General features: G+C 45.6%; 3 protein-coding genes across 4 annotated transcripts in view; all 3 read left to right on the forward strand.

Moving 5' to 3' along the window:
* Positions 1–653: 653 nt before the first annotated feature.
* Positions 654–6025, forward strand: LOC138121081 (protein FAM83D-A-like). Its single transcript, XM_069034285.1, has 4 exons — positions 654–1103; positions 3703–3870; positions 4587–4711; positions 5074–6025. The coding sequence occupies exons 1-4, from the start codon at positions 654–656 to the stop codon at positions 6023–6025; spliced, it is 1695 nt and encodes a 564-aa protein (XP_068890386.1).
* Positions 6026–8045: 2020 nt separating this feature from the next.
* LOC138121082 (protein FAM83D-B-like) lies at positions 8046–12473 on the forward strand. Its single transcript, XM_069034286.1, has 4 exons — positions 8046–8495; positions 9388–9555; positions 10148–10272; positions 10516–12473. Exons 1-4 carry the CDS (start codon positions 8046–8048, stop codon positions 10904–10906), a joined length of 1134 nt encoding a protein of 377 aa, XP_068890387.1. The 3' UTR covers positions 10907–12473.
* Positions 12474–14070: 1597 nt separating this feature from the next.
* The window catches only part of DHX35 (DEAH-box helicase 35), a 28715-nt gene continuing 19512 nt past the window's right edge, over positions 14071–23273 (forward strand). For both annotated transcript variants that reach the window (XM_069034310.1, XM_069034312.1), the window contains exons 1-10: positions 14071–14151; positions 15557–15690; positions 16069–16161; positions 16321–16398; positions 17970–18074; positions 18939–19000; positions 19629–19698; positions 20746–20805; positions 22740–22852; positions 23019–23115. In XM_069034310.1, the coding sequence (XP_068890411.1) occupies positions 14112–14151; positions 15557–15690; positions 16069–16161; positions 16321–16398; positions 17970–18074; positions 18939–19000; positions 19629–19698; positions 20746–20805; positions 22740–22852; positions 23019–23115 (852 nt within the window). In that variant the 5' untranslated portion in view covers positions 14071–14111. The remainder of the gene's footprint in view (positions 14152–15556; positions 15691–16068; positions 16162–16320; positions 16399–17969; positions 18075–18938; positions 19001–19628; positions 19699–20745; positions 20806–22739; positions 22853–23018; positions 23116–23273) is intronic.

Raw genomic sequence — 23273 nt, forward strand, 5'->3', positions numbered from 1 at the left:
TGCCACTAAGGGCTTTTTTTTTGTTTTTTTTTTAATGGGTTTACATCTTGGGAGTCTGTTAAATGTCTCTGCCTCTCAACTCTCTACAGCCAGGGGATGTCTAGAAGAGGAAACCTAGGCAGTGGGTGGGTGTAAATTTTTGTTTCAAATGTAGAGCTCAAGAAGCGTTTAGACAATGCTCTCAGAGGCATGGTGGGACTCTTGGGGCTGCTCTTTGTATGGCCGGGCACTGGACTTTGATGAGGCTTGGGTATCCCCTTCCACCACAGAATATTCTGTGATTTTGTGAAGCAGCGGCAGTGAGTGCTGGAGATAAGCTGGAAAGCCCAAGCTGTGTCTGCCTCCCGTGGACCTGGGAGTGTCCGAGTGTTTGCTTCCAGCATTTGCTAGCGCGCATCATTACGAGCGTCCTTCTCAGAGGGGTCCGATTCTGTTCAGGGCAAAAGCTCCGCCATCTCTCCCACCCCCCGAAGGCCAGCAGGGCTCGGGGCAGGGCTGTGTCCCAGCCGGGGAGCTCCGTCCCCGTCCCGCCCGGGGAGGCGGTGCCGCCCTGCCGGAGCCAACGGCGGCGCGGGGCGGGGAAGCGGCGGCCGCGCTGTTTGGATTCAAACTCGCCATAAAGCGCCCGCCGCGCTGAGCCCCGCGCTCCGGCCATGGCCAACGCGTCGCAGTGTCTGGAGGAGGGCTCGGGGCGCTGGCCGCCGCCGGCCGGGCCGTACAGCGAGGCGCAGCGGCTGGCGCTGGAGGAGCTGGTGGCGGGCGGCCCCGAGGCGCTGCGGGCTTTCCTGCGGCGGGAGCAGCTGCCGCCCTTCCTGTCGGAGCCCGAGGTGCAGGACATCGCGCGGGCCGCGCTGCCGCCCGCCGCGGGCCCGGAGCCGGCGGCCGAGCTCTCGGCCGGCGCCTCGCTCGACGCCTCGTCGCTCACCTACTTCCCCGAGCGCTCGGACCTGGAGCCGCCGGCGCTGGAGCTGGGCTGGCCGGGCTTCGCCAGCGGCGCCTTCCGCGGGCTGCCGCGGGTGGAGGCGCATTTCCAGCCCGGCTGCGGGGACAGCATCTACGGCTGCAAGGAGGCGGTGCGGCGGCAGATCCGCTCCGCGCGACAGGTGAGTGCCCGAGGACCTCCCTGCCCTGCCCGGGGTCCCTCTCCCCTGGGTCTGCGAGCACATCAAAAGCCGGCACCCGCATCGATAAGCGTCTCCATGGGTCACCGAGCAAAGCCAAGTGGCTTAAAAACCCTGTCGAGCAGACAGTGTCTCATTAAGGAGGACAAGCTCGAAAATACACAAAGAGTGACAACTTTCCGTATGCTGCATCTGCGAGCTCTCCCTTTCCCGGCTACTCCGGAGGTGATGCGCCAAGAGCTCCCCGTCCCGCAGCGCTGCTGCCTTGGAGCACGGCTGCTGTATCCAGCTGATCCTGGCTCTCACCCGGAGTGGAAGGTCTCCTATTCAAGATTCCTCACTGATGTGCTCTGCCAGACAGATTCTCTTGCAAAAACCTCCTACTGTCCCTTAAAGGGTGTAAAACAGAATAAGCCTCTTTTATAAAAGAACATTACCTACAGATACAACACTACGATTGTATTTCCCTTCCTTAGCTCACTAATTGCCCCCAAGTGACGTACAGACCTGTTTTTGACAGGACTTTCCTCCTACAGGAGTGGACGCTTTTGTTCTGATGCACTGTATGGCTTGAAAATCACGTGGCGTAGTAACTTGTAACTGTTCCCTGTAACTCATTGCATTCCCGGAGTTTGTAGCCTCCAACCATAATCCCCAGCCGGGAACCACCCTTCTCCTTCGCAGCCATTCAATTGGCTCAGCTGAAATTTAAATGTGTACCTTCCTTTTTGGGTGGCCAGATGAAGCAACCCTTGTCTCTTTGTGTAACATGCTCGCACATGGCACACCCTGAATCAGCAACTGAGCTTAGTCTCTATTCCCTTCCGAGGGCAGAAGCTTAGTGTGTGTGTGAGGATGACATGAACGACGGGCTCCTTGCCAGAAACGGTCACAGAGGAAGCTCTGTTCTCAAACAATCCCTGTCAGGTATATGAGACCAGTCTGGTAACTCGAGTAAACGCCATAAAAATATTTGCTCCCCCCAAAAGCTGTACTTGTTTGTAATACTGTTCCTTGCAGCATCCTGACAAACACCTTTCCTCAAACTGACCCAAGAGCCAGGCAAGCTGCTCCTGCCCTATCTGTGGCTTGTGGCTGATCCAGAGAGCATTTTTGTGGACATAAAGGACATTTTTGACACCCTAAAATTTACTGAATGTCAGATTCTGTGTGATAGTTCTCAATCATTCCTGAGTTCCTCAAGTTAATGTGAAGACTGGGAAAACTTCAGATGCTGCATAATTTCTTCCCTGACTAGCGCACTCAAATGCAGTTAGTTCAAGTGACTGCTGCTGTCTTGTCCTTGCTATCCTGAATAGGTGAATGTAGAAAAGGGTTTTCTCTCTTTCCTCTAAGGACTTTGGGCAAAACTGTATTTCATTTTCAGCTGCTAATTCTGGGACTAGAACTCAAACGTGCTGTGAATTGAGCAGTCATGCGAAGGTGTCAGTGTTCCCAAGGATTTAGTGTGAATTGTTTTGTTTTCAGGGGTGGTTTTCTTACTTGTCTGGTCTTGTCAAAAGCATCTTACTGGTTTTTTTATCTTCTTCAACACTTAGCCAAGTGATTGGGTGGCAAGAAGCATAGGACACACGTAAGAAGCACCAACATAAAGTAACTTTTTGTAGAAATACCCATGTGCTTGTGCAGGTTATATGTAACAACTCAGCCAAATGGAACCAGTCCCTTAGGGAGCAGGACAGAGTTGGGAATGCAGAGCTCAGCCTGTTCCTGTGGGAAATGTTTCCTGTGAGTACAGGCCATGCCACACACAGAGCAGCTGTGTTGTGTGCTTACACACCTTGGGTGTGCTGCAGCAGCCTCCATCTGGTAAGGGCAGGTGCCAGGTACCCACAGTGGTTGTATAATCCTTGTTCTTTATGCTGGTTTAATAGAAAGAAAATAAAAAAAAATCAGTAATGAAGCTGAATCCTTTATGCCTCTGTGTCCCTACACAGAGGTGGTTTTGAAGGGTGAGAACTCTAGCACCACATCAGTGTGTAAGGTGGCTCTGAATTAGCTGGAGAGATGGTTCAAATATGTGACCTTCCCATCTTAGGATTTGCCTTTTTTAAAGAACTGTTGGGTGAGTGGAGGGGTTTCCTGTGAAGGTATGGGATAGAAACTCAGTAAGAATCTAGGAACCAGGAGGAGTCTGGAAATCAGCTGGAGTTTGTGAGATGTGACAGCAAGGAGGCCATTTGAGCTAATTCTCCTGTAGCTGCTTGAAACACTGGGAGAACATGTGGAGATGGTTTGTCTGGAGTCCCAATTCTGCTGTGATAGCTTCCTCAATGTGGCCACATTATAGGGGATTGTGTAGGAAAGGAGGGTGTGAAAGTGTACAAAAGCAGCAGACATGAGGAAAAACATATTCAGGCCTATGCTTTGCATGCTGGGGCACAATGAATTTACAGGAATGTTGTGGGAATATAGAAATCTTTTAGAACCTGCCTGGGCCTGTGCAGCAGGACAAGGAATTGTGCATGTGGCCCTGATGATAGCAGCAGCAGAAAATGGCTGTGGGAGGCAGTGGCCATGTGTAAAATAAATCCCTTGAGTGTTATGATTTTCCTTGCAGGTGATTGCCCTTGTGATGGATTCCTTCACAGACATTGAGATCTTCAGTGACCTTCAGGATGCCTATAAACACCGCCAAGTCCCTGTCTACATCCTTCTTGACCAGGAATTTGTACCCCATTTCTTGGAAATGTGCAACAATTTGGGAGTTTGTCCTGAGCAGGAAAGTGTAAGTACTAAATTAGGGTGAGGGTGGTTCGTTTTTATTTTTGTGGTACAGTTTATGTATATCAAAGAAACCCTTCTGTAAAGCAATCAGACTGCCTTGAAAGGCTAAAGCAACCTGTCTGTTGCCCATATGTAGGAGCTACAACCATGGTGTGCACCAGCCCCATGTGCTGGGTGCAGCATGCACTGGGATCCCTGTCCTGAGGATGCAACAATTTTCAGGGATTTAATTTTGCAATATTTAAATAGCTTTATTCTTTGGCTCAAGGAACTGCTTGCTAAGGAAAACAGAAACGTGGGAAGCTCAAGGGTGGTATAACTCTGGTATCATCTGCTTTCTTTCCTAATACCTTATTTTAAAAGGATTTGGATGATGTGAGCCAGGTGATTTGCTTAGTTGCTGTGAATATAAACTGACATGGCTGTGTTATGGCTTGGCTTGGATAGGCTTATGTTCACTGCAGTAGAAGTTTCTCTGGACAGGGAATGATGCCCTTCCTGGGCAATGATTAATTGGAACTGACTGTTCTCACTCAATCTAACAGAAATTTAGCACTGTGTGATTAATAATACTCATATATAGACTGTATAAAAAAAGTTCATTTCATGCCTATCTTCCATAGTGTGTGTAGCTGCTTTTAAGTAGAATTGCTAATTAAAAGTTTTTTGAAGTTAACTTAAATCTGATGTTACTTCTTCCTCTCTTTTCTGAACCAGATGATGAGAGTTCGAACTCTCACAGGGAGCACGTACTACATGAGGTCAGGTGCCAAAATTGTTGGGAAAGCCAAGGAGAAATTCATGCTGATTGATGGCATTAGAGTGGCAACAGGCTCCTACAGGCAAGTACTGGGGTCTGCTGGTGCCCAGTGAAGCTGTAGAAAGGGGGATTTGCTGCGAGAAGGGGGATTTGCTGCGAGAAGGATGTATCAACTTTGCTGTTTGCCTTAATGAGTGCCAATGGCACATGGACTAGCTGAGTCGACATGGGGCTGACACAAATCTGAAAACACCTTTGGAGAACTGGTTTACACAACTTGTTGCTAGCAGAGGGCTTGGCCATGGCTAAATAGAGTTCTTCCTGCAGAAATGAATAGTCTGTTGTTCTTACCTTGCCTTCATTTTTAAGCTGTCTTGCTGTCTGTAGCTGTATGTGTTGAAATGCACTGGAGATTAACTGTGAGTCTTGGTTTGTTTTCAACAGTTTCACATGGTCCGATGGGAAACTGAACAGCAGCAACTTGCTGGTGTTGTCAGGTCAAGTGGTTGAACACTTTGACCTCCAGTTCAGGATTCTTTATGCCCAGTCACTGCCCATCAGCCCTAAGCGACCGTCCAGCTGCAGGAATAGTGGCATGTTTGATCACCTGCTGACCAGAACAGAGTCCTCTAAAGAATATACTGTGGAAGGCAACTTGAGAGCAGAATTTGCCAGACTGTCTAGCACTCCAAAGAAATTGCTGGAAAAACCAGATCAGACTGAATATACCCCTGCAGGAAAGCTTTGTAACCTGGGGCATTCCTGCCTGTGTGAAGAGGAGTCATTCAGCAATCAAGGGGCCACAGTGGAACAGAAAAGTGCATCAACTCAAACTGGCCCGTGGGAAGAGATGGCAGCTGTGACCACGTGTAATGCAGCCACTCAGGCCAGTGCTGCCACAGCAGACACTGGCACTCAGGCTTCTGTCATGGCCAGAGTGACAGGCACTCAGACATCAATTTTGCTGAAGACTGCAGTGACACAGACCAAGGAAGAGGGCACAGAAACACCCTTCCTTCCCAGAAAATTGTCAAAAGAAGAATATTCTGTGTCTGGAAAGGCTGTATCCAGTTCTAGTCTGCAGTCGCTGTCTTCATCATCATCCCAATGCTCTCTTGCAAGCTCTGCAGGCTCAATATCTTCTCTCCGGTCCTTTGAATATTCCAGCAGTCACAGGGCACAATATTTCCAAAAACTGCATAAAGAGAGGCAATTCCACTACTCCACGATCAGGTCGAAGCTGAGCCACATGGTGGATATGCTGTCCCGGCGGGGTCGTGTCCCTGGGAGCTACATGGCCCAGTACCCTGGCAGGTGCAGCCTAAAGCAGAGGCGGGACATCAGTGCCAGCCTGCAGAGCCTCCGCGACGCCTCGCTCTTTTCCCTGAATAAATGATTCCTTCCCTGACCACAGAACACACAAACCCCAGTCTCAAGTTGCTGTCACTTTGTATCTAAAGATTCTTCCACTTCCGTCCAGCACTTTTACTTTTTTAATAGGTGTGTACTCTCCAGCACTTTGTTTTACACTATGCAATGTAAGTGATGAAAAAGAGGAATTATATGGTAACTGCTTACAGGTTCCTCTTGTATGCATTAGTGGTGAAGATCATTTAAATTCTGGGTATTTAACCTCAAAACTGAACTTGTTACTGCTTTCTGGGATTGTAAATGCCCTAGTTTTAATTTAGGTAGACTTGGAAAAATCTGAGTCACAATGAACTTGCTCAGAGTGGCTTTGTAGATCTATCTTATACCAAGGAATTCTCAATCTTTTTTCCCAATATTGGCTTTTATTTCTACCTTATATTTGACAGGAGAGGAATCAGCTTTTACAAAAAGCCATAAAGCTGATTTTATTCTAACTTCTGTGATATATGTGTTACTCTTCCACTAAAGTTGCAAAGGGTCTGTTGAAACAGTTGCAGGTTATCTTCAACTGTATTCTTTTTTTCATTGTTTAAGCCTTCTGAAACAGACTGAGCTATCTGTTTAGTTTGATCATGCTCTCGTGCCTTTGTGTAGAGATATATAAATATATATGTGTGTGTATGTGTGCGCTTCCTTCTTTGCAGTGAACTTTGCAGCGAGGCAATCACTGAGGGCATGTGACAAAGCCCCTGTTCAAAAGTAAACTGACAAATGCACTACGAAATGTTATGGGTTATGTCGGGTAATGTTAATTTACAAGTAACTATAGGAGTTAAATAAACATTTTTCTCTTTTTAACTGTCTTATCTGAAATACTCTTTCTTGCACTGTCTATCATTTTTACCCTAACTTGGTTTGAGGAGCTGAAGTGCCACTCTAGTTTTTGAAGATACTTTCAATATTGAGTAGACCTTAGGTTTAGTTGCTTTGGAAGGTCTTTATCTGACTGCATATTTCTGTGAATGTCTGTGCTTGCTGGGTCTCTTACCTGAACAGTGTGTGCAGTCTTTGCCTGAGATCTGACCTGAACTGTTTTTCCTTAGACCTGCATCTCAATACTTCAGTGACCAACCACACTGAATTCTGCCAAATCTAATCAGATTCTGGGTTATGTATTTTATTGTTTAGGGGTACGTGTGTCCAGTAGATGGCACATTTCAGCTGTTGGCTTGATTATTGAATGAATGAATAAAAATATCCGTAACTCCAAAAGATTGCAAGCGTTGAGAGCAACTGACACTGAAATCTCTAACTAACTGTCCGAAATCTCTATGGATAAAGAGGCTTAGCTACTTTTATTACTTGGATTTCAAAGCAGCCATTCCTGCACTAAAGTAGGAGGTGTGGAAAAAAAGTTTTGTCTGCACTTGTTGAAAACGATAAGGTACTTTATTGCTTGATCCCTGAATCTGGAACACTGGCAGCAAACCAAGTTGCAGGGAGCCAAGATACACCTTCAAAGCCAATATCGAGTTGTATTTTTAAGAGCTTAAGTCCTTCAGTTCTTGAATGTATGTAAAATCACCTTGTTTGTTCTATGTGCTCTTAAACTTTATTATACCGTGCAGCTGTTAAGGTACTCTAACAGGAACAAGAAACAGTTTAAAAATAAACTCCTTTTTGCCATGGGGTTTTCACCTGATCAGCGCTGAGCTTTGTTTCTGTTTATTTGGCATTTTAAATCGGCGTGACTAAGTCATTTCGTCGGCGCTTGGTGCCTTCCTGCTGGGGCCATTTGCCCTCTCCAACCTTAGGAGCAGCCTTTTGATCCGGCCTGTGCAGCAGGTCCAGGGGCTGGGCTTATCCTTCCTCCTTAGGGGCTGGCGCTTCTGCGGGCGCTTCCCTGGGCGTGGGGAAGGCTGCCGGCTGTGCCACCCGTGACTGTCCCGTGGGCGAGCGGCCGGGAGGAGCGGAGCCGGGCGGGAGGTGCGGAGGAGCCCGCGGAGCGCTATAAAGAGCCGGGGCAGCGCCGGCTTGCTCCGGCCATGGCCAACGCGTCGCAGTGTCTGGAGGAGGGCTCGGGGCGCTGGCCGCCGCCGGCCGGGCCGTACAGCGAGGCGCAGCGGCTGGCGCTGGAGGAGCTGGTGGCGGGCGGCCCCGAGGCGCTGCGGGCTTTCCTGCGGCGGGAGCAGCTGCCGCCCTTCCTGTCGGAGCCCGAGGTGCAGGACATCGCGCGGGCCGCGCTGCCGCCCGCCGCGGGCCCGGAGCCGGCGGCCGAGCTCTCGGCCGGCGCCTCGCTCGACGCCTCGTCGCTCACCTACTTCCCCGAGCGCTCGGACCTGGAGCCGCCGGCGCTGGAGCTGGGCTGGCCGGGCTTCGCCAGCGGCGCCTTCCGCGGGCTGCCGCGGGTGGAGGCGCATTTCCAGCCCGGCTGCGGGGACAGCATCTACGGCTGCAAGGAGGCGGTGCGGCGGCAGATCCGCTCCGCGCGACAGGTGAGTGCCCACGGTGGCCCCGCTCCCGCCCGCGCCGCCCTGCGCAGCTTCCGGGGGCCGCCTCGTCCTTCCCCGCTTCACGTTACTCTTACATAAACTCCCGATTTTACTTACTCTGCTGTTTCGTATCGCTTTATATCTTTCCCACTGACTTTTCTAGTTATTTTTTAAACAGGTTCATTATTTGCCAGCTTTTTCCCCCCTTACTGCTGAAAACCGAGTCCGGACTCTCTGGGTGCCGCTGAGCTCCCTCGGGGAGCTGGCACCTGTGAGCGATACATCCCGAGTGTGCCCATTCCCGGCTCTCTGAAAGAGCCTTTGCTTCCCCATCCTGCAGAAGATCCACGGCAAACCCTGGGCTTCAGCCCATGGGGAAGATCTGCGGGGGTAGGAGCTGAGTCTCAATGGATGTTTTGCTTAGCTCTTGACTTGAAATATGAGAATCTGAATAATAAGTTGAAGACAAACCTTACTTTTATCTTAAACAGAGAGGTGAGAGGTAAAGAGCAGTCAGACACTGGTGGGTTTGGTTTTTTTCACTGTTTCTTTTCATATTTAAAAAGTTTAAAGACTGGAAAACTGTAGCATTGGAAGTAAGCTCACCTTTTTCTTCTGGCAGTGCTTTTGAGGAAAAGACATCTGTTCTCAGGGAAAAATCCCCTCTTCCCTAGGAAGAGATCAAATTTGCCTAACACAGAGCAAAAACAGCAGTCTAGTTCTATTTCAGGGTGCGGAAGAATGCATTGTATCACAGAAGACTGTACCATGTTCCATAACCACCTGAAAAAAAGGCAGCGGGGAATATTTAATTTGAAAATCAAATTTCTCATGTGTTATCTCCCTTGCGATGCTGTGGAAACAGCCTAATGGTTTTTTCTGAAACTCATTGCAGATGATTGCCTTGGTTATGGATTCCTTCACAGATACTGATATCTTCACAGACCTCTTGGAAGCCTGTAGCCAGTGGCAAGTTAAAGTGTATATCCTTCTAGATCAGTCTTCGTTTTCCCACTTTCTAAAAATGTGCAAGGATCTGGGAGTTGACCTTGAGCAGGAAAAGGTGAGCCTTGTCATATTTATAGGGGTAGGGAACTGATCCTCTCATGAGTGTAATCTTTGAGCTGACAAAAGAAGAATTTATTACACCTGCTGCCACAACTTAAAATGGGGGTTATGTAGCTCCAGCTCTTTTTTGGAAGATATAACAATTCTTACATAAGGCAGCAACTAATAGAAAATCTGAAATATTTGTAATTGGATGTTACAGCTGCTTTCTGAGCACAAATACTAATTGAATGTTCAAGGAAATGCAGGAGGAATGTCCAGTTCCTAAAGCATGACTAGAGTTGCTTGGGCTTGCCGAGACTTTGAAGGCTGAGGGAGAAGCAAGTTCTCAGGAGTCTGTGGAATTTGGATCCTGACAATTACGTGACAGGAATTTTCACAGTCACATTCTGCACAGTCAGTTTATGGGTTTGCCCCTTAGTGTCACCTCTTTGCCTACCAAAATGAGACAAAATCATCACTTGGTTCCTAATGGGTCAGTTTTGTGCCAGTGTGCAGTTCAGCAGGGATGGTCATTCCTGTGTTACTCCTTTAAATGCAATCACTGAACTTTGCAGTCCACCTGACTCTTGCTGTGTCTTTAACAGCTGATGAGGGTTCGAATTATCACGGGGAGTACATACTGCACCAGGTCAGGTGTCAAAATCATTGGAAAAGTCCGTGAAAAGTTCATGTTAATTGATGGCATTCGAGTGACAACAGGCTCCTACAGGCAAGTGCCAATTTCTTTCTGTTGCTTAACATAATTTCTCTACATGGAAAGTAAAACCAGCAATGTTGCAGAATTGCTTTCCTTGTCAGATTTTATGACTAACATTTATCCTTAAAAGACCCGACTGCTCATCAGTTGGGTTGCAAGAACAACATAACTAAATGTGATGAAGGAGAATTTTCAGTGAATACTTTACTAATTATTTTGAATTAACTCATAATTTTTCCACTCTTCCTTTGCTAGTTTTACGTGGACAGATGGGAAGCTGAACAGCAATAACATTTTGATCCTGTCAGGCCCCGCAGTTGCGCACTTTGACCTGGAATTTCGGATTCTTCATTCACGGTCAAAGCCTATCAACCTCAAAGAGTTTTCCAGCTGCAAGAAGAACAGGGTGTGGGACCAGCTGTTCAGGATAACAGTGGCTTCCAGAGATGTGACCAGGGAACACTTCCTGAGAATGGAATTTTTGTATCTGAGAGCATTTGTAGGAGATCTGAAGAGGAAGAGGAGCTGGCTGCACGCCTCCAGGGAGGCCGTGTACACCCCAAATAACACGATGCACACCTCCCCCCCGCTGACTAAGAGGAATGGCTCCCTGGTTATGAGGCCTCACTGGATCATAGAGAGATGAACTGCATGTCCACACAGAGCAAGAAGCAGAACCTCAGGAACCACGTCCATCCATCCCTGTCCAGCACTATCTTGCAGTGTGTTTGTGAGAGCAGCTGGGAAAGAAACCTCAGACAGAGAGAAACTGGAATTGTGGCTTTGCTTGAAGAACACTATAAAGCCATTATTGACCGCTACTATTCTGTTAAATTGTCATTTCTCAACCTGTTCATGCATGTTTTAAGCTGATGGGTTGACAGCATCATGGCTCAGTAGTTCAACCCTTATTTCTAAGAAATCTGGGTATTGAAATTAATACTGCTTAAAAGTCTGTTCCAAGGATGAAAGCAGGATTGCTGTTCAGTTCTGCAATCAGTCTTGGTCTTGTGTTGTATAAACTCTCCACCAACTGTTTCATGACACAGAACTGGAGTAACCCTAGTCTAGAAACTAGTAGGTCAGTACCACACTACTACTCCTCAAATGCTACATTTTCTTCACACAAAGCTGTGCTGGCAGGCAGAATGAGCTAATGTGTCAGCAAACAAGGTTTTAGTAGTGACTGAATTTCAAATGACCTTTATATTAGACTGGACTGTTGGACATCATGCAATAAATCTGTGCAAGTAATAATATTCTAAAGGACCCACTATGTTTGTAGTAGAGCCAAATGAGACCAATTCCTTGGCACTGCCAGATCTCCTTTTCGGTTTCTTTGTGGCTGCTGCCACAGTCTGATATTGTGGGAAAAGCTGAGTAGATCTGAAATCTGTGAAGCTGCTGCATCTTCACAAAGGTCCAAATTTCATCAGAAATGCAATGACACAAAAACCAGCAACAGAACCATTTTTAAGGTCTCATGGGTGCTCAATTTTTTTTTATTATTATTTTTTAATCCATTCATTTCTGGAGGTACAAAACCACCCTTAAATGAATAAGCTATCCTCCCAAACAGCTGCACATTGAGGTACTGAAGTTCCAGCAGCCTGCCAGTGCAAATACTCATGAGTCAAAGCAAAGGTTTACCATTTCTCAGGTTGTTCTTGTGGCTCTTCTACTGCAAAATACTCGGGTATATGCTTGTGTGAGTGTCTTGTGGGTTCTGGGCTTCAGAGAGGAAGATTAAAACTTTGCTGGGGAATTTCACATGGGTTTCAGCTAATTAGCAGCAAGATAGCATTAAATTGGACAGATGGATCTTACAAAAATGGTCTTTATGGACAATGCAATAATGTACTGATTAGTATGCAACTAATCTGGGCCCTTTTCCTTCTGCTCTTACAAGCATGGAAATGTAATCATTCTGGCTCTCCTAATCTGTAAATATTCAATAGTTTATAGCTTTGTACTATTAACTTCCATACACAGGTAAAGAAGTTTGAAATATGTATTTTTATTCTTACCTATATTTTCCATAAAGACAAAACCCATACAGTGTTGTACTCTATGCAAAATACTGTTTGTGCAATCTTATTTTCATAATAATTATCTGTATATATTTTCTCAAATATAACTTTTCCACTTTGTTGTTCATGTTATCAATAGGCAGCTCTTTCCATGTGGGATTTTTTCTCAACAATTACTAATATATTGATGATACAAAATACTACGATTTGTGTTTATTTTTGACACAGTGGACTTAATATCAAAAGTATATTGAAATATATACCTAGAACTTTAGGAACATCGTAATTATAACTTAATAACCTCTTTTACATGTGGTTACTCAGCATAACAAGTGGCCATGGAGGTAGTGTTGTGAGGTGCTGTTTGTGTGAATCACCATAACTGCACTGCTAGCGTGGGAAGTTATAAGAATATAAAATGTGATTTTATTTTTTTTCCTATAAGCATGAATATTTGACAGTATTACTGAACTCACTAGAAGCAATTTGGGCTTTCTATTTTTTATATTTCCTCTAGCTTCTACTTAATTAACTCAAAGCCTACATTAAGTTTGATTCAATACTAACTTCCATGGGCTTTCATGGGTGTGTCTGTGGTTTAAGCAGGCTGTAAGGAGCCTGTGGTGGGGCACAGCTGCATCTACTCACTATTAGTGCGATCATTTTCCTCCTTGTCCTTCAGCTCCCTGGTACAAAGTGCAGCAGCTGTGGCATGGGTAGTGTGGAGGCATCCTCCACTGGAGAATGAATCAGCTCTAATTAATTAATGAGCAACGGCTTTTGGGCAGTGATCTCCCAGTCCTGTTAAATCCTGTGTGCTCCACCAGGTGATCCCAGAATGGTTTGGGTTGGAAAAGACCTTAAAGCTCATCTGCTTTGGGCAGGGACACCTTCCCCTCTCCCAGCGTGCTCCAAGTCCCGTCCAACCTGGCCTTGGACACTTCCAGGGATGGGCAGCCCACAGCTTCTCTGCGCCAGGGCCTCACCTAATCCAAAATTGCACCTTAATCCCTCATGATCCACTGCTCCTCAGACAACCACGGCAGCGATGCCAACCCGCGCACTCGCATCGTAGTTTGCCGGGCATTAGATGTTATTAAGTGTTAACAGCGGCTCCGTTGTCTCTTGGTTGCAAAGATTTGGCGCTACGGACTGTGTGAGGGCGGACCGGAGAACCCGCTGTCATTGCCGGGACACTCCAGCCGCTCCCGCGCTGAGGGACGGGCCGGGAGGGGCCGGGACGGACCGGGAGGGGCCGGGAGGGACCGGGAGGGACCGGGAGGGGCGGGGAGGGGCCGGGAGGGACCGGGAGGGGCGGGGAGGGGCCGGGACGGGCCGGGAGGGGCCGGGAGGGGCGGGGAGGGGCCGGGCCGGGAGGGACCGGGAGGGGCGGGGAGGGGCGGGGAGGGGTCGGGGGGGGCGGGGAGGGGCCGGGAGGGGTCGGGAGGGACCGGGAGGGGCCGGGAGGGGCCGGACGGGCCGGGAGGGGCGGGGAGGGGCCGGGAGGGGTCGGGACGGGAGGGGAGGGACGGGGAGGGGCGGGGAGGGGCCGGGAGGGGCCGGGAGGGGCGGAAGGGGCCGGGACGGGCGGGGAGGGGCCGGGAGGGGTCGGGACGGGTCGGGAGGGGCCGGGACGGGCGGGGAGGGGCCGGGACGGGAGGGGCCGGGAGGGGTCGGGAGGGGCCGGGACGGCCGGGACGGGCGGGGAGGGGCCGGGAGGGGCCGGGACGAGCCGGGACGGGAGGGGCGCGGTCTCCATGGCAACGCGGGGGGCGTCACGTGGGCCCCGCGCTCCGCTTCCGGCTGCCCTCTCACCCCAAGATGGCGGCGCCCGTGAGGCCGGTGAAGTTTTGGAAGCCGGGTGAGGGATGTGGGGGGTGCGGGGAATGGAGCCCCGACCCGGGCTGGCCGCGGTGAGGCATACGGGGGAGGGAGCCGCGGCTGGCCGTGGTGGGGGGCGGGGTGTGTGGGGGACAGAGCTCCGACCTGCCTGGCTGTGGTGAGAGATGCGGCGAAAGCCGGCAGCGCTGCCCCCCTCGGCTCTTGGGGGTCGCTGGAGTGTTTACAGTGAAGGGCGAGAAGGCTCGGAAAGGAGGCTTGGAAATGTTTTACGAGGAGCGGCGGAGGGAGCTGGGTTTGCTTAGTCTCCAGAAGAGGAGGCTTAGGGGTGACCTCGTCGCTCCCTCCAACTCCCTGACCGGAGGCTGTAGTGAGGTGGGAGCCGGTCTCTTCTACGGTGTCTGCCGTGAGAGAACCAGAGGAAATGGCCTTAAACTGCGACACGGGAGATTCAGATTAGCTATTATAATTTTTTTTATCGCTGTTCGGGTGGTCAGGCGTTAGAATAATTTGCCCGGGAAGGTGGTGGAGTCACCATCCCTGAGGGTTTTCAAGAGGCGTCTGAATCTGGTGCTGGATGATGTGGTTTAGGGGTTACAGTGCTGGTGCAGGGTTGGTGGGTGGACTGGATGAGCTTGAAGGTTTTTTCCAACCTTGATGATTCAATGAGGGCAGTGGGGAAATCGCTGTCCCCTCACTGCCAAAGAGCAGGGGGTGTTTGTGGCTCCAGCTGCGTGCTGCCCGCTATGGGGTGGCAGGGGAGGGGATGGAGTGGGTGGTTTGGGGGGTGGGTGTGCTGCCCTTTGGGGAGTCTCAACGGGCTGTGAAGTGTGCAGGGGAATCCCAAGCGGTTCTGAGGGAGGAGCAAAATCCTGGACTTGGGTGGAAATAATCCTGGTGAACAGCAGGGAGAGCAGCTCAATGGAGAAGGACCTTGGAAACAATCACAGTAATAGTTAATTTGTGGTAAAACTGCTTGGCAGTTCTGAATAGGGACCAACAGTGGGAGTAATGAAAGCAAGCAAATCTTAAAAAATGGGGAATCCTTCTCTTTGCTCTCAGACTTTCCCAATTGAGTCTGTAGCTGGAGGTGACACGTTCTGTTCTTGAGTTCTTGAGATCAGTTTTTGTTTCTAGTTCACTCGATTCCTCATTTTCAGGTGTCAGTAGTATTGTGATAATTTGCAGCAGGAATAAATCAAATTTCAGTTCCTGAGGTAAGTTCAGAGCTGAAGAGAGGGGCGTATCCCTTGTTTATTGTTAGTATTTCGATTACTTTCACAGAAAACTTGTTTTATTTATTTATTTATTTTTAATATGCTGCCATCCACGATTCCTATTTGTATGAAATGTATTTCTTTTGGCTGTATTGTGATACAGCAGGCAGTAGTGTGCTGTTCCAGTTAAAATTCACTCCTGTCATGTAGGCTCAGAAGGTCCTGGTGTCAGTGTCTCGGAGGAGAGGCAGAGTCCTGCTGAGAGCAGTGCTGTGACCGTCATCTATAACCCTTATGCTTCCCTCTCCATTGAACAGCAAAGGCAAAAGCTGCCTGTTTTTAAGGTACAGAAGTTCTTTTTGATATATTAAATGCATTGTATGATGTCTGGCTTGTCTGTCTTTTTTTTTTTTTTTTAAAGGGCAGTATAAAATCACTTTGCAACATAAAGTAATAAATTTATGACTTTGCTCTCTATTTATTGGAATTTATTGTCCTGTTTGACAACTGTAAGTGACAGTTTTAAGGGCTTTGTTGATGTATATTATTTACTATATGTTGCACATGTCATTTAGAGATTTTAAAGGACACAGCTTTTGGCAGTGAACTCCATGTAATAAGAAGTTACTGTGTCTGCCAGATATGTAAATATTGTCATTTTAATTGTTTTCTTTTTTTTGTACAATCTGCTTTTTATGTTTAAATGTCATTTTCTCTTTCAGCTAAGAAATCACATACTTTACCTAGTGGAGAATTACCAGACTCTGGTGATTATTGGGGAAACAGGATGTGGAAAATCAACGCAGATTCCACAAGTAAGTGTCTGTTTAGGTTGGTAAAATCAGGCGTTCCCTCGGGGGATTTTACATGGAATATTGAACAGAACCAGGTCAAAACACAAAGTGTGTGTGCCTAACACTTTGGTAGAACCACAGCATGACCAGTGCCTCTCTTATCCCCATTGTTGTTTGCAGTACCTGGCAGAAGCTGGCTGGACAGCTGAAGGAAGAGTTGTTGGGGTGACGCAGCCTCGTCGGGTCGCTGCTGTTTCAGTGAGTGTCCAAATCTTCCCAGTCTGGTGTCATTACAACCTCCAGTTTATCAGCAGGTTTTGCTCAATAGCAGGAATCTGCACGAGCTCCTGAATGAATAGATGCTTCTGCTTATCTTTCTGTAAGAGTTGCTGGTGTTACACACTGAATTCAACCTCATTAGTGGGTCTGGCCAAACATTTTTCAGCTCCAGAATTGCAGATGTAGAAGCTTTGAAGTAAAATTGACTGATGTCAGCAGAACTGTGTACGGAAGTTAGGGCTGAGCTGTGTTTGACTCAGAACTAGAACTGTGCTTGTGTGACCCTCAACTTCTTTCACAAGGTGAAACAGTGATGTAAATCTGCATACAGTTATGCAGCCAGTGGAAGAAACAAAAGGTTGTGTACCTCTTTCTAGCAATTCACAACTAGGTTCTTAATCTTTTTTTCTGTGTTTGTTTTTTGTTGTTGTTATGGGGTGTGGTTTTTTTTTGTTTCCCCTTGTAAAAATGTCAGGCAGAAAAAGAAACAGCTTTATTGTGATAAATTTTTGCATATACATATGTCTTGGAGAACGTAATGTCAGCTGGATGTGCTATGAGGGGGAAAAGAGGAGATGCTGAGGGCAACGACTTCTCCTCTCTGGTAACAGTGTGCACAGAAAGCATCCAGTGCTCCTTCACAACTGCTGCCAGCCCCTAACTTAGGTGAAGTTTCTGCTGCAGCATTCTTTTTATACAGAGAACTGAGGTGCTGTTTTATAACCCACATTTTGCCTGTTCTCTGTAGTGCAGTAAATGGTATCTACAACACACCAGCATCTACCTCTGGTAAATACTGTAGAATCCAGTATTCTTTGACCAGATCCAGCCTGGTTAAGGGAACAGTCTCTAGCAGTGCTCTGCATCTTGTGCTTTGGGCAGTCTGCCTGCAGTGTCCTCCCTTTTCTCCTTCATAGGGCATCCAGCTGACAGAGCACAAGTTCTACAGGAGATGTTGGGAGTGCTGCAATGATTTCTCACAGCAAACTCACTTCTCTTTTCCCTTTCATGTCTTAATGCGTCATTTTTAAGCCTAAAATAGATTATTCCATTCAGGCTTAGTACATAGACACAGCAGGGTTTTTGTTTGAGACTGTTGTTGCAGACTGCCTGGACTGTGGCTGTTCCAGGAGATGAGAAATATAACTGGTGATTTATTGCTTTAACTGAAAGTGATATTTTATTTTAATAGGTGACTTATCTGCTCTCCCATCTAGAACATGGGGGTTGTTAGAAATAAAGATAGCTAGTTGCAAAGATGTATTCAGAAATTCCTGACTTTCTGCTTGCATTATTGACAATTACCCTGGATTCTTGGGCTGAAGGTGATGGGGTGATAAGATTCCAACTGAAATCATGAGTTCGCTGCCTGTAGGTATGGCTTAGAGTGTCACTCAAATGACTGACAGTAGCTTCTTGTTGGAATTCTAGTGGGACTAATTTATGTATTGTGGAGTTTTATTGTGTCTTTAGATGTCTTTGTAGTTTGTAATGACACAAGGCTGCAGTGTGCTGAGCTGTTTCTTGCTTCTGAGGATCTCTCTTCCCAGGTTGCAGGCCGAGTTGCTGATGAAAGAGGTGCAGTGCTGGGACATGAGGTTGGATATTGTATTCGGTTTGATGACTGCACAGACCCACAGGCTACAAGAATTAAGGTGAAACATGAACACTGTGTGGTTACTCTGAAGGGATTAGTTGAAACTCTTCAAGTACTTTTGCAAAATTATTGAGAACCTTGTGATGCCCAGTCAAGAGAATAGATAACATTTCAGTTTCCCAGGTGGGCACCCCAAAATTGTGCTTGAAATGACTGTGGCAATCCAAACCTTAATAAAACGAGTACCTGTTCTGTTCTGATAGTCTGACAAGCAGCATTTTAAATCTAAAGGACAATTCCAAGGTGTGGCCAGCTGTTGGTACGGTGCTGGTGTGACCTGTGTGCCACTCAAAGTCATTGGGAAAGGCTGCAGTGAATCACAGTTAAAAGTATCCTCCCTACCCTGAAAATAGATTTTGATTAAAAGCACAGATAAAACCCAAATGAGTAGGCTAAGAGACAATTTGGTAGATTAAATAGCAGCTTTGCAGCTGTTCTTCAGGGCTGTGAGCAATGTTAGTGCTGCTTTTGTTCCTCCAGAAGATGATTTGCTTTAGTTGTGCTGGAATAGCAGTGATGATGAATGAGACAATTTGCTTTATGATTTTTTTTTTCCAGAGGCTGGTGTTCCTTTTACAGTGAAAGAAATGGAGATGTTTGTTCATTAAATAGAGCTGAACTTGATTTTTTTTTTTAAGCATGATGGTTATTCATTTAGAGTTGGACATTTGGAGGGTTTTACCATCAATTCTTGCTTAGTTCAAGACCACAGTTGCAGTCACAGTCTAATTTGATGGATCATTAGAAAATTAAAGGCAAGGAAACATTCAGCAAAAGCCTAGAAAATCATCTTTAAAAATCACAGTTAGCTGAGACTATCTTATAAGGATTTTTCTACATTTTTTTCCCCATTCACTTTTAGTTTCTAACTGATGGTATGCTGGTGAGGGAAATGATGGCTGATCCTTTATTAACAAGATACAGGTAAGAAAACATGGAATGAATGCTTGCTGAAGTGCAATTTGGTAAAAACCTGCATTTTTTTACCTGTTACAATAGTGGTTTTTGTAAATTATTAGTGGCTATTATAAATTAAACACCAAAAAAGTGAAAATTACTGTAGAAGTTTGACTTCTTTATGTTGTAAAGACTGCTAGTTGATCATGGCAACACCAAAACCAACAGGATTTGATTCTATAGTTTTGGGACAAAAGCTAAGTGGGGGCCTTATGGAGTCTGAATTGTTTCATTTCCTAATTTTAAATTATTTTTTCTTCTTTATACTAATAAAAAAAATCAACAACAAACAGGCTTTTCTGATATCCAGAGGACCTATGCAGTACAGTAAACATAAGCTTGTTTTCTTCTACCCCTTTCCAAAAATTAGCCTGAATAGAGAACAGTGTGTATGTCCCATGTGACATCAGGTACATTTTTCTCCCTGCTCCATTGCTGCAAGTTTTTTTTAACTTCCATAGTTTTGTAAGTGGCTGTGAACAGTAATAGTCCAGCAGCAGACTTCAAATAATGGTGTTCCTAGAAGACAGGGAGACACTGATTGTAGTGTCAGTCAAGTAATTTCTGAAACCTTATCTTTCTGCTTTTTTCACAGTGTCCTCATGCTGGATGAAGCTCATGAAAGGACTCTTTATACAGACATTGCCATTGGCTTACTAAAAAAGGTAATTCTTTTTTAATTCACGGTTCTCTGTAATTTTAATTCGGTAATTTTATTACAGTTCTCTGTAACTGCTTTAATTTCCATCCTTTTCATTAAACCTCTGATCCTGATGGCTGGTAATTGAAGGAGTGTGATTGCTGCTTCCTCATTTGTCCTGCAGCCTATTGTACATACCCAGGTATTTTCTTTGGTTGTCCGACCTTCAGGATCCTCTATTTCTTCCCTCTGATGCTGAGATCTCTCCTTAGCTGATAGTACCAAAAATACAGTGTTGATTCTGCTGCTGCTGATCATGTGAAGTGATCTGATAGGAGCTTGTTGCTGACTTTCAACCTACTAAAGCTCTGACTCCCACCAGAAATTAAGAGTAAATTAAAGTAACAGCCTGAATACCCTTAAAATAAATACATAAAACTCCAAACAGTTATCAGGTTCTTAAACTTATGGGGTAATATGCTGTGATGCCTTTTCCTGGTCTTAAAGTCAAGAGTCAAACACAGTTAGAAGGGGAAAAGGGATTTTACTTTGCTATTTATTTTAAGGATCCTTAGGTGCACCACGTCCAGGTCAAATGCACGCTGCAATGCCCACCCTCAAAAGATCTGGTATATCATTATAGGTCTTACTAATTAGCATATCTATCAAAAATTCCCCAATGAGAGGCTTGAATGAGCCCTCCTCCCCAAGGAACCTTCCCCTGGATGGTTCTATCTTGGTTTACAGAATGTGTTCTGGAGAGGACCTTGGGCTCTGGGGCACACTGATCCTTGGCTACGAAGCTTCTAAAATGTTCAGTCTCCTAGCTGCACAAACAAGTCCAAGAATATAGGGAAAAAGCACTACAGAAGTTGTAAAAAAGGTAAAACAGGGGTATAAAAGAAAAGGCAAAAAATCTTCATGGCATCAGCTGCTTCATTCATCATCTGTCTTGTAGTTTAAAGTAGTTTTGTAGAGAAGTTTCTGGTAATCTGGATTCTCTAATTCTTGGTTCTAGTCTTGTATTTCAGAAAACAGTTTTTACTCTGGATGTTGTTGGTTTCTCTCCCAGGTTCAGAAGAAGCGTGGGGATCTTCGCCTGATTGTGGCTTCAGCCACCTTGGATGCAGAGGTACAGCTCAGAGATTTGGGTTGAAATGAAGTGACATTAGGTGGCAGCTCCACAGCTTATCCTCTGTGCTGCTGGGGAAGCATTGCTGCTGCTTGAGTGGTTGCAGGAAAAAAAAAATCTGCTGTAGTTCAATTGCTCTGGTTTTCATGTTGTATTAGCAAACTGTTTTGGATGTGCATTTAAAAATGAATCTCTTTTTTATGTATTGATGTCTTTTTTCTCCTTATTTGTATTCTTTATTAAATATATTCTCTTGGCTTAATTTATTAAGAGGCATTGATTTAGCTCAGTGTTGCTGATAGAAATAATTTGAGGCAATTACACACAAGTAAAAATAAGTGATAAATGAATAGATTTGATTTCAGTGAGATCTTACTAGATCCCTGATTGACTCATGGCCTGTGGACACTTATGTAAACTTAGTAAAAACATCATTAATTTAATTTTGAGTATGAACAGAAGAAGATCTCTCTTAGAGCTGTGTTTCACCCAGCCTTGTGTTCTGCTTGTAGCAGCAGCAACATGAGATGCTGTTTAGGGAGAGCACACAAGCCTGTGCACCTGCTGTGGGTCTGTTCTCTTTGAGCTGCTTCAGCATCTGCAGTAGTTGTAACAGAGATTTTAGTCAGCACCTTCCTGCTGTTTCCCTCTACCGTGTGTTTATGGGCCTGCTGTTTGTTAATTTGTCTTTGAATCTGCTCAATGAAGCTGCAAGTCTCCAGGACACCATGTGAGAGTAATTTTCAGATGTTTGCCACCTGTTATATAATGAAGTAGTTGGTCTAAGTTCTTTCAAACCTATTAGTTTCATCAAGGATCTCCTAGTTCTTGTACTGGGGATTTGTGTTTAAGAAAAGCACTCCCAAAACCAGTTTTACATTTACTTTGTCACCTTTGATTCTGTAAACTTCAGCTGTGTGTTCTCAGTTCTCAACCTTGTGCTCCCCAAGAACAGCCTTTTCAGTCTCTCTTCATGTGGCAGCTGCTCCATCTCCTGCATATTCATTCCTCTTCTCTACTTTTCCTAACTCGTCTGTCCCATAATAAGATGCGGTGGTGAAAGCTTTCATGTGGTACTGAAGATGTGGGCACACTGAGATTGCCTTTAGTGACAAGTATCATATGCCATGAATGTTGGTACTGTGCTGTGCTTTGGTAGTATTTGCAGTGCTATATATTCTGTATGTTACAGTGCAAACTTTTAACTGCCAGAAATCACATTTCAAATAGTTGACAGTTAATATAAAATGAGTTAATAGGAGCAAAATGATTGGTGTGACTATATAAACATTTTTTTAATACAGAGAGTTGATGGTTATCTCTACAATGCCTGTAAAAGTTGAAATGAGTTATTTGGGTTCTTAAGTTCATCCTCTTGCTGTTATTTATTGAAAATACTTCATGACAATAAATCTGAATTTATGAAGGTGTCTCACAATTCATAAATCAAAACCTCACATAAATCATGCCTAACTCTGCTTTTATTAAGTGAGATCTTGGTGTTCAGTAAGAGCTGGAAAATTTACTTGCTCATCCAAAAATGGATGAGAATATGCAGACCCTATACAAATCTTTTTGCACCAATCATTTCTAAGTTCTTAGCTGTGACTTTGCTAATGTGATAAATCCAGTTAAAAGATTCTTTATCTTCTTTTTCTTTATCTTTCTTTTTTGTGTCAGCTGGTATAATTAATGTCCCTTTTCAATTTTTACCTCTCAAAGTAATAAACATGCAAGACTTTTTGTGCTAAATGCCTGAACCTCAAACAGAATGGAAGGCAACAAAATGAAACATTCACATTTTTGAATTGACATTGTCAAATAGATGAAGTAAACATCCAAGTAGTAGTAATTTAACTTCTTCGTGTCTTTAGGTTTTTCCCTCCATTCCTTGAAATGTCAAACTGAAAGTGTTTGTTTTTATTTTAATGTAGAAATTCAGGGATTTCTTTAATCAGAACGATACTGGTGACCCCAGCAAAGACACCAGTGTGATCCTTACTGTGGAGGGGAGGACGTTTCCAGTGGACATCTTTTACTTGCAGAGGTGTGTTCTTATCTGCTCTTGGCAGTAGTGGGAATGTGCAACTGTGCTATCATTTTGTCTAGGTTAGAGCTCTGGTGTCCAAAAGCTGCTCTGTTTGTCCCTTCTGCAGGGGAGGAGTCTGTACCTGTTTTTCTGCTCACGTCTCTGCTGTTTTGTCTCCCCATAGCCCTGTTCCTGACTATGTAAAATCAACTGTGGAAACTACAATGAAAATTCACCAGATGGAGAATGATGGTGATATACTGGCATTTTTAACTGGCCAGGTATAGACATAAGCAGGTTTTTTTTTTTTTTGCTTTACAGTGCTGTATTGTGAGCTTTGCAAAGCTGTCTCTGTCTCCTGAGGCTTTCCTTAGTTGTACTTACTTTATTCTCAGTGAAGATGACAAACATTTCTGTACTGATGGGAGCAAAACTAGGC

The sequence above is a fragment of the Aphelocoma coerulescens genome, chromosome 20 (genome assembly GCF_041296385.1).
Source record: "Aphelocoma coerulescens isolate FSJ_1873_10779 chromosome 20, UR_Acoe_1.0, whole genome shotgun sequence".
Classification (NCBI taxonomy): domain Eukaryota; kingdom Metazoa; phylum Chordata; class Aves; order Passeriformes; family Corvidae; genus Aphelocoma; species Aphelocoma coerulescens.